This window comes from Morone saxatilis, unplaced genomic scaffold (assembly GCF_004916995.1).
Source record: "Morone saxatilis isolate NCDOM2014 unplaced genomic scaffold, NCSU_SB_2.0 Contig17, whole genome shotgun sequence".
Taxonomy (NCBI): Eukaryota; Metazoa; Chordata; class Actinopteri; family Moronidae; genus Morone; species Morone saxatilis.
In genome coordinates, this window is record NW_023339729.1 from 4,206,643 (window position 1) to 4,217,254 (window position 10,612).

At 39.4% G+C, this 10,612-nt stretch overlaps 1 protein-coding gene across 2 annotated transcripts in view; it reads left to right on the plus strand.

The window, feature by feature from the left end:
* The window catches only part of rasal3 (RAS protein activator like 3), an 11,813-nt gene extending 2,486 nt beyond the window's left edge, over positions 1 to 9,327 (plus strand). The window contains exons 2-19 of one of the 2 annotated variants that reach the window (XM_035660263.1): positions 1,994 to 2,136; positions 2,232 to 2,310; positions 3,326 to 3,393; positions 3,496 to 3,575; positions 4,078 to 4,207; positions 4,352 to 4,450; positions 4,541 to 5,215; positions 5,374 to 5,518; positions 5,612 to 5,756; positions 5,882 to 6,118; positions 6,283 to 6,484; positions 7,017 to 7,108; positions 7,209 to 7,322; positions 7,421 to 7,607; positions 7,848 to 7,961; positions 8,066 to 8,256; positions 8,609 to 8,693; positions 8,942 to 9,327. In XM_035660263.1, the coding sequence (XP_035516156.1) occupies positions 1,994 to 2,136; positions 2,232 to 2,310; positions 3,326 to 3,393; positions 3,496 to 3,575; positions 4,078 to 4,207; positions 4,352 to 4,450; positions 4,541 to 5,215; positions 5,374 to 5,518; positions 5,612 to 5,756; positions 5,882 to 6,118; positions 6,283 to 6,484; positions 7,017 to 7,108; positions 7,209 to 7,322; positions 7,421 to 7,607; positions 7,848 to 7,961; positions 8,066 to 8,256; positions 8,609 to 8,693; positions 8,942 to 9,052 (2,897 nt within the window). In that variant the 3' untranslated portion in view covers positions 9,053 to 9,327. Of the gene's footprint in view, positions 1 to 1,993; positions 2,137 to 2,231; positions 2,311 to 2,353; positions 2,833 to 3,325; positions 3,394 to 3,495; positions 3,576 to 4,077; positions 4,208 to 4,351; positions 4,451 to 4,540; positions 5,216 to 5,373; positions 5,519 to 5,611; positions 5,757 to 5,881; positions 6,119 to 6,282; positions 6,485 to 7,016; positions 7,109 to 7,208; positions 7,323 to 7,420; positions 7,608 to 7,847; positions 7,962 to 8,065; positions 8,257 to 8,608; positions 8,694 to 8,941 lie in introns of those variants that run through there. The other variant, XM_035660264.1, reaches the window with a different exon arrangement.
* Positions 9,328 to 10,612: the final 1,285 nt, after the last annotated feature.

A 10,612-nucleotide genomic window follows, 5' to 3' on the forward strand; every position in this document is an offset into this window, starting at 1 on the left:
GAACAGCTTGTTTTTGACAGAGGATGAACTGAGGAGCTGCATAAAAGACAGTATGAGACAAATAAGATTTTGTTTTAATCTGTCAATCATGCAAAGCTACTCTGAGTCACTGGATAAAAATATAGAGCTGGAAATCAGCTTAATAGGTGCCCTTTTAATCAGTACATAGAAACGACAAATTGGATGTCAAAATGAATAGTAAAAACATTGTTCTGTCAGTTGAAGCATGGAGGATGAAGCTTTAAAATAATATTTTTTTGTGATATTTGCTGAAATTTTTACTATATCCTGGCAGTAGTACATGAGGCATATTATCTGTGAATAACGCAGGTTCCTCTGGCTCCATCTAGTTCTCCTAATGGCATTTGTAAGAATCCACCTTGCCTGAACAAAAACAATCAATTAGAGCTGAGAAAGATAGTTGGTTCTCATTATTAGACACTCTGGGACCCTGGGAATGAGATTCAGTCGTTGCTCTGATTGGTCGCTTGCGTCTGGGCTAGGTGGATTCCTGTAAATGTAATTAGGAGCACTAGTAGGAGCCAGAGGAACCTGATTTATTCACAGATTATCTGTTTCATGTACTACTGTCAGGTTATTTTTTATAAACTTTACGTACTGCAGCTTTAAGCAAGCTGTAATCCCTGCCCAACCCTTTTCAGATGTATGGAAATGATTGTTGCTGCTCATATTTTTAGAAACCAAGTGTGTAGAAATCATCTGTTATAATCAATATATCAAATTATCTGGTTATTGTCTCACCTACTGAAAAAGACTTAAGCAGAATTTAGACCTTCTTCACCAGTACTGTACAGTACAGTAACTTTGAGGACAAAAAACAAAACCTTTCTTTCTTTTTCCAAAAAAGGTCAAAACTGAGAATTTAAATGAACCTGTAACTGAACAACAACAAACTAAAACCTATACTCTAGATTTGAAAACCACTCCCACAGGAAACTTCCGCTCTGCCGAGAAGGAACTTAAGGCTAAAAAAATACAGGCTTACTTTTAAGATTCTGAGAAGGACATGGCGAATGTAAATGTTCTTGAACCAGTTGCACTGTATTGTACTGAGGTGTGTGGCTCCTTATTACAAAGGAAGCAGAAATCTAACTAAAAATCAAATGTAATGTAATGTTAATGTGATGTTGTACAAAGAAAACATTACTTTAATTATAATAATAAGAACATTATATTAATTCAGGGTTGAATTAGGTCAATATTCTTTACTTTTAATTACCTATAAAATATTTATCAAAATCCATAGCCATATTAACAAAATATACCCTGCCTGTTGCCTTAGCCTACTGGCACTGAGGTAGTATATGTATATGGCTCTATATTTGAGACTAACAGATGTTTTATTGTTGCAATATCTTATTATCGATAGGATTAACTGTCGTATTAGTACTGTTATTAGCTTTTTGATCATAGCTTTAATTTTACTAATTTTAATAAGTTTTATTTAAATCTATACATTATTGTAGGCTACTTGTACAAAACACGTAAAACACCATGTCAGTTATGCTTATTAAAAAGGAGGATATAGAAACCTGAAGTACCATGCAAATACAAGTTGAAGGACGTGTACATAAAAAAAAACTACAGAGAAACCACAGGATGTGCGCAGCTCATCCTGGTGTGTCATGAAAATGGAAGATAGCATCAGTAGTTCTAGCAACTTCACAAATAGGAGTGGCCAAGCGCTATGGAAGATAAGTGATATCAAGCCATAATTAGCAAAAAATAAAAAACAAACAAACGTCAGCATGTGCCTGCAATTATGTCCCTGCAATATTAATTCAACTATAGAGTCGGTTCTATAGAGTCGGTTCTACAGAGTAGGAGCGATTATATTATTTGTTTTGCCAAATGTGTCTACAGTGTGTTTTTTGTGGTGTAGATAGCCCACTTGCAACAGTGTAAATTCTCTGTAAGCTGTGTGGTGATGAATATCAATGTGTGTGTATTTGTGTGTCTTATTGTGTGGCAGATGTGGGTGAACCGGCATCAGCTGTGTCCACCAGCTGTAGCCTCCCAAGACTACAATGGGCCCCTCCTCAGGAGGTCCCCTTATGGGACATTAGCAACTGTTCCCTTGAAGAAGGACAAATCCTCATTTCTCCAGAGGAAGAGGTACCAATACACACATAAAACACTAAAAAGAGAACAAACAGTTGAAAAACCTCAGAGTTGGTTTATTTTGAGTGACAAAATGTTGTATTTCTCAGCCAATTATCTGGACCCGAAACCGTGTCAGCAGTTGCCTGTCCAACCTCAGCATGCAGAACCTCGTGGATATCGACACAGGTTAATACACCCACCCACAAACACACACATATTTGTGTAAATTAAGCAAAATAAAGAAAAGACTGATGTATTTCAAAATGCATCAGTATAATCAGCATTAACAGCTACTGACATCACAGAATGATTCTGCAGACAGTCAATCGCACGCATAAACATTCAGCTATTTCCTCTGTGACTGTCAGATTACTTCCTCTACATTCTTTGGGGAAGATAACATCACGCCTGGGTGTTCTAGCCGTCCAATGACAGCTCATAGGGAGAGAGAGAGAGAGAGAGAGAGAGACGGCATAGTCAGTATCTGCTTCCATTCAATACTGGTGTAATTCGCAGAAGAAGCTGTGATGCTACACTGTAGAAGTGACTGATCCTGTATTGATTTTGGCTGGTTGCCTCGGTGTCACCATCAATGAAGAGAGAAGGGCAAATATTAAAAGGGACAGAGATCCAAGTAACAAGATTGTGGCATACCTCTGGATTAAATGATGGGATTTCGACGCTGGTTTGTTTGTGGTGGGGCTTTGGGTAAGCAAAAAAGAATCTGGCAGTACTCCACATTGTAAACTTCTAAATTCACATCTTTGATTTTAAAAATATCTTTCCTTTTCTTTAAAACTGAAGGGTCAAAAATTACACTGAAGAGATAAATTAGGGGAAATCATGTCAGAATGTGATTTTTTAATTATATCCTTTGCAAAGCTTTAAACGGGTTTCAATAATAAGAATGGCTGCTAGTGAAGAATACACACTAAAAACCACATCCTGAAAGCAAGTATTTCCTAATATCACAGCCCTAACTAATGTTTTCAGTGTTCAGTCTGTCATCTGTGGAGGTGCAGAAATGAGTGCTTTGGAGCAGTGACGAGACTGAATATAAATATACATATATTATAATAATTATAATTTTGACCACAAATCCTAAATGGAAAGAAATCATATTTCTATGTATAGAATTGTCGTGTGTTACAATTTTGAAAAACACTGTTGATATCAAAGTGTCACTTTTTCCTGATACTAGAATGTAGCCCTGACCACACAGGCCTGCCGGGTGGTCCTCGACCAAAGAACCAAGATGGTGGTGTGAGGGTGAATATTTTACACACCACAGATAACAATCTTTCCCTGCATTTCCTGTTGATATAATACATAATTGCCCTCATACGCCATGCTTGCCTTCTTCACCCTTAGGCACTGATCAAGCGACGTTTCGAGAACAAGGCCAAGAGGAATAGCAATATCCAACTTAATGCAGGACTAAAAGGAAACAGGTAAAGTTTTAACGCGATGTCTGTGCTTGCAAAAACAGTGAAGTCCATAAGTATTTGGACATTCAAACATTTTTGTTGTGCTCCAAAACATCAGATTTTAAGTGAAACAACATATGAAAATGAGGTTTAAGTGCAGCCATAAAGTTTTAATTTATGGTTGTTTACGACAATGTTGGGTTAACAAGAAAATAACACTCATTGTCTTCCTGCACTGTTCAAAACTTGGGTGGGGCTGTATAACAAAAGTCTTTATTGAACTTACCACAATGACAAGGGGAATAAAAGAATCAATACATATATCACACGTATATAGAGTACCTTCATAGTGGTTGCAGTCTGTGAAGGTTTTACAGAGTGCTAGTCTCCCATGAGCATAACAATGAGTAGTAAAAAGGTTAAAGCTAATTTTATTAACCTTGAATCATTGTATTTGATTTATTAGATGAATTACTATTTCTATAATTTCAAGTGACTGACTTTTTCTACTCTGTTTATTTCTAAGGCACTATGGTTCCCGGGAGTCTGTGTCAATTCCAGTCAGTGTAGTGGGCAGTCTAGATCTGAGTGCGGACACCAGCACTGTCATAAGGCCGGTCCACAGCTCCATTTTGGGGGAGAAGTACTGCTTTGAGGTACACTTTGACATGTGCATTCTATGACGCTACCCCAGACTCCTCAAGGAGCATCATACATTGTCCTTCATTGTGGCCAAAAAACAAGAAACTTCCTTTCCCAGTGAGGCTAACATGATTCTGTTGGTTTCAATGTTCTTATAGGTGATAAACTCTGAGAACACCCATTGCTTTGGCTGCTCCTCAGCTGCCGAACGTGACCGCTGGATTGAAGACCTGAGACGGGTTGCCCAGCCCAATAAGGTAAACCATTAGTCATTTGTTAAAAAAGAAATATGTCACGTAAAATCAAATGGCCAACAACAGATGAGCTAACTGCCTCGTTGTTCACAGGATAACATCGAGCGCACTGAGAACTCCCTGAGTCTGTGGGTAAATGAAGCTAAGGATCTGCCACCTAAACGGTGTTATTACTGCGAGATACACCTGGATGGAACTCTGTTTGCCCGCACTAGCAGCCGAGCAGTCGGCAAGCCGTCGAACCGCTCCAGCCTGGCAGGGGACAACTCTACTGGGTCTTCAGGAGGCCAAGGGGCCAGTGGAGGTGTAGTCGGAGGGTGTCAGTTATTCTGGGGTGAATTGTTTGAGCTAGACAACCTTCCCTGCGTCTCCCAAATCACCCTGCACATCTTCCGCGAAGAGGACCCAAAGAAAAAGCGTCACTCCCGAGACGAGTCCAGCCTGCACCCACTGGGCAGCGTGGCCATATCTTTAGCTGAGATCCGAGGGAGGACCTATCAGGAGAAGTGGTATCCCATCATTCCATACAAGGCATCAGGCACAGCAGGGAACAAAGAACTGCTGGGCCCACAGGCTTCACTCCGCATCAAGGCCCGTTTCCAGAATTTGCAAGTGCTTCCCATGGAGAAATACAAAGAGTTTGCTGAATATGTGACAGTGGATTACGTGGAAATGTGCCAAAACCTGGAGCCACTTCTGAATGTGAAGGAGAAGGAAGAGCTGGCAGGAGCTCTGGTCCACGTACTTCAGAGCATTGGCAAAGCTAAGGTTCTTACAGAAAATGCATATAACTGATAAAAATTATTATTCATATTTTTAAAATCCCACAATGAGGAAAATACAACTAAAACAATTTGATTTAAAAATAACACAACAAAAAGCAATAACCAGATATATGTTTTCTTAATTGAATTTGTGTGCTTCAGGAGTTCCTCATTGACTTGGGCAGTGCAGAGGTGGAGCGTCTTGGAGAGAAGGAGGCACTGATCTTCAGAGAGAACACACTGGCCACTAAAGCCATAGATGATTATATGAAGCTGGTTGGCCAGAAGTACCTCATTGACACACTGGGTAGGGCAGTTCAGTGATAAAGGTGGCTTCTTGTAATTAGTATTGGTTGACGCTTTGTTTTCACTGAACTCTGTGCTTTCTTTTTCACTGCAGGGGACTTCATCACCCGTCTCTATGCCTCGGTGGAGAACTGTGAAGTTGACCCTCGTAAATGCACTGCGTCTGAACTACCAAACAACCAGAAGCACTTGATGGAAACCTGTGAGGAGGTTGTGCAAAAGATTATTAAGATCCATGGGTGAGAAAACAAGGTCATCATAGAAAAATACATGAAATAACAAATATTTAATGCTTAGGCCTTTAGTAGTATTCAAGCTGATTAAAAAGTCGCATTTACAAATTTTACATGTTTTTCACCTTCAGACCCTTTCCTGAGGAGTTAAACAAGATTTTCTCCAGTTGGACGGAGCTGTGTGAAGACCAGGGCAGACCAGAGATTGGCCAGCGTCTCATCTCTGCTTCCCTCTTCCTTCGCTTCTTATGTCCTGCTATCCTCAGTCCTTCTCTTTTTGGTCTGACACAGCCTTATCCAGAGCCAAACACCCTGCGTACCCTCACCTTAACAGCCAAAGTCATCCAGAATCTGGCCAATTTCACCCTGTGAGTGACCTCTCATCTGCTTAGGAAAAACAAAATATATCACTTTTGCATTTATACCTGAGCAAAACATCTGCTGACACACTGAAGACGTGTATTCTAGAAATCAGAATTAAGACATTTTAATTATTTACTTGAAGTGACTGAAATCTTTTATTCTGATCCAGGTTTGGAGAGAAGGAGGAGTACATGCTCTTTATGAACGAATTCCTGCAACAGCACTGGGATGGTATGAGGGGCTTCCTACAAACAGTATCCAATTTAGACACCGAAATCCCAATGACTTCCTTCGATGGTTATGTGGACCTGCCTCTGCGCTTGGCTGTGCTGCATGGCCTACTGGTAGACATCATCTATCAGAGGAACCAGGTATGAAAGCAAACCAGTGAAATCCAGTTTGGTAGACCACATCAGAAGGCAAAGTTTTATATCTGTTCTAAACAGCCAAACTCGATTGTGGGGTGAAAAGACGGCCGTCATAAATAGAGGCAAGGTGCAGTTATTATTTAAAGGTGGGGATAACGACTAACATTTTCAGATAGTCTATCCTTGAAGGCCTCCATAGAGTTACACTCTGTTGTAAACGTGTCTCATCTCGGCACACCTGGCTAATCCCTGTGAGTGTGAATGTTGTAAGCTTTGGAAAGTTACAGAAAGTGTCAGAGGCAAAATATGTCTGTATATTTATGTAATTTGGATATGGAGCTAGTTTTGGATGTTTGCATGTAGACGTTTTCATTTCAAGCTCAGGCACAGCTGACTACATTGTGACTGGCGTTTGCATGTACAGCTTAATGGAATTTTTCTTATTCATGGAAGGTTTCAAGGTTTTCAAGGTTTCAACTGCATGATTGAAGAGTATACTAAATGGGACCTAACATGCAGCTTGTTTCTTCTTTAGGAAACAATTGACAAGCTGGACCCTCTGCCTTCAATTCTGAATCAGATAACAGAGTCGCTGGGCCCTGAAGCACCTCGGATCATGGTTAGCAGGTATGGTTTATATCTTAGTTGACTTGTCAGCAACTTGTGATATATTACAAACTTGAACATGGTGGTGTTTCATGTTACTTAACCAAGCGCTTTCTTGCAGCCAAATGGGACAAGCCCGGCCAGCATACATTCCTCCTAAAGACTTGGGCAAGTACAGCCCTCACCAATCATCCCTCCAGCAGCTTCCCGTAGACTCCAAAGGCCTACGAGACACGTATGATATTTGTATTTCTGTTACTGGGCTAAGTTTTTAGATGTCATTTATAAAAATGTTATGTATGACATGAATACATTCATTTATTCATTTAACAGGGATGTCAAGCCTCGCAGGAGTATGAGAGAGAGGAAGCCAGTAGCCCGAACTCAGAGTGCTCCACACAGACGTCCTGGTCATGCAAAACATGCCTTGAAGAGGCAAATAAGTTCCGAAACTCTGCCAACAGCTGACCATGAACAGGAGATGGAGACCAACGAGCCACTTATCTCGTCACCAAAAACTGTGAGTACAAAGAGCAGCTGTGAGCCAAGCTCGGCTACTTTGGCTACTGGCCTCAGCACATCATCTGCTGATGCCACTGCAATAAATATTTCACCTGTTTTTAGTAGACTGTCTTGTAATATTGCACTTTTTTGCAATATATAAACAAAATTTTTGACATGTATGTTAACACAGAGATAGTATGACTTTGTGTGGTTAATTAGAAGGAATCATGTATACATACTATACATCTTGTTTCAGAGCACCACAATCAAACGTCCACCTGCACCAGTTCCCTGGATCAAGCCTGACTGCCCCAACAGGGAGCCAAGTGAGATAAAGACTGAGAATGAGCAGTTCAGCTTACTGGATAGGGTATGTCAAACCTCCTACCCATTGAAGTGGCATAAATCTGTCCGTATATGGTATGACTTAATTATTAAATTTCATAAAATGTCAATTTGTAATTCACATACCAGCATGTTCAAGAGCTATCAGAGCTTCGTCTGGGAATAGAGCAGGTGACAGAGCGTGAGCTGGACATGGCAAAGCGCCTGGAGGACTTCATTATCCAAAGCCAGGACCAGAATGCAGTGCTGCAGGCTGAGGTGCAAGAGCTCCAGAATCTGCTGGCTTTGCGAGAAGAACAGCTCGCCAGTGCCACCTTCAGGTAAGATAGTAGAGTTACACAGTAATGTGCATGTTCTATTCATCAGCAAGTGTATTCAGTTTCCAAACCAAATATATTTAATTTTGCCTGCGTTTGTGTGTTTTTTAATGAATATCTATATTCAGTCTGCAAAGTCTGTGTATTGCACACTTTATAACTTTAATTGATCTCATAAAGATTAATGACACTGTTGATGCTTCATTTGGATTGGGTGTAGAAAGCAGTAGGCTAGGCGGTGTTCTAATAATTGTTATTACTAATTATCAGTAAATGATTTATTTTTTATAAAAAAATTTAATGAGGTGTTCTACTCTTGTTTATATATGTGTCTCTCCTTCTGTGTCTGTCACAGGCTGGGTGTGATTGAGGAGGAGAGGGAGGAAGATGAGAGGAAGCTAAGTGTTGCCATTGCAGCAGCTGAGCGAATGAACGTACTGGTAAGAGAGACAGAAAAAAGCCAATTATAAAGCTTTGTTTAAAGAATAGTTCACTTTATATATCTGTCTGGCTAGAACCAACAAACACTGAACATGCTGGTGTATTTCATTGTTGTACACAGGCTAACTTGTAACTATTACAAAATTTTGCAATGCATTTAATTTCAAGTGTTTTGTAGCTGAATGTTTGCACTGTGTGTCCCGTGCAACGTTTGTGCAGTAGTGAGAGATGTTTTCTATGTTAACAGGAGGAGCAGTTTGCAGAACTGCTGAAGGACCTTAACCAGTTTAAAGAGGCCTACATAAGTGGCCAAAACAACATACAGCATCCCGAAAAGCCACACATCAACAGCAACTGAACCCTGATAGTAAAAAGTTTTAAAGTTGCAGCATCACAATTTTGTGTAAATACATATATACGTGTGAAAACCACGGACTGAAGACACAATTATGGTTTCCTGATCAGGTGTACACTTATTTTATGAACATATTCAGACTGGATGTGAGTGGGTAAAATCCAGCTGTGAACATGAAACCTACAGGATTTATCTGCATTTCAGCTTTTACTGTATCTCAGTTACAGATGTGTTTGACTTGTAAACATTTCTAATAAATAAAAGAACTACAATCTAAAGTGTTTCTGCAATCTGTTGTGTGTGACTGTAAGTGATGGAACAAGTACAAGCCTATAGCAAGTTTACTTAAGTATAGTTTTACTTAAATTGAGAATGTTGCTGCTTTATACTTCTACTCCACTACATTTCAGAGGGAAATGTATCCACTACATCTTATTGGAAGCTACAATTTCTTTGTAGATTAAGATTTTACATATAAACACATGATCAATCAACTTATATTCACTAAATGACACTATCCAGCAGTCTATGTGGCAACCTAAGTAGTTAAAATGAACTACCTCCATCATCAACAAAGATCCTGCCAATTAATTTGATATCCCCATTAATTTCTTTTTTCGATTTCCAAAAACAATAAAAGATTTTAGTTTTCTTAATATCGAGAGATAGTTTATCAACATCAAGCCAAGTTTTGAGAATTTCCAGCTCCCTTTCAATAGCATACAAAAGTTTGTCCAATTTTTTCCCAGAGCAAAATTAATTTGTAGCTTCAGCAAAAATGACAAATTTTAACAATTCAGTAACATTGCAAAGATCATTAATATAAAGTAGAAAACGTTTTAAACCAATAACCAATCTCAAAGGTACCCCATATGTTACCATCCTAAATCCTGACAGCGTCATTCATTTGCACACATTGCTGTGTATTTTCCAAATAGCTTTTCAGCCAAGAGTTACCTCTTATCCCATATATTTTTTCTCTATAACTGGAAATGATCTATAGCAGGGGTCCCCTAACTTTTTCATTAAGGACAACCATAATAGATTACTATTAGACTAACCCAATTTGAGAGGATTTTGTCTGAAGGAATCTACTCTGACAAATTGTTAAAAGGTTTGAAGATAATAAAGTCTTCATACTCAATCAATCATTAAACTAGGACCACTATAAATGATCAAAAACAGTCAACCATATATGTCTACTATCAGAATCAATGTTATCGTTTTGTGGAGTTATAAGTCCACTTTTTTTTTATACTAAATTTCATAGTTTTGACTCATTAAGTCACAAATGGATTTATTATCTCATAAGTTCAACAAGCCACGAGTGATATCTTTAATCTTATTTAGTCATTCCTGACATTTCATCTATTTTTTTTTTACTTGACGGTAAAGGGCTTCCGTACAGAGGACTGCTCACTGCTCCTCGGTTTGTTATCTGCTGCTTACGACTGAGTGTGTGACAGGACAGGAAGGGAGGGAGCAAGGAAAGAAGGAGAGCGGGAGAGAGGGAGGGACCATGACTCGTCACACTCTTGACCCGTGAACCAGAGCCGTCAACAC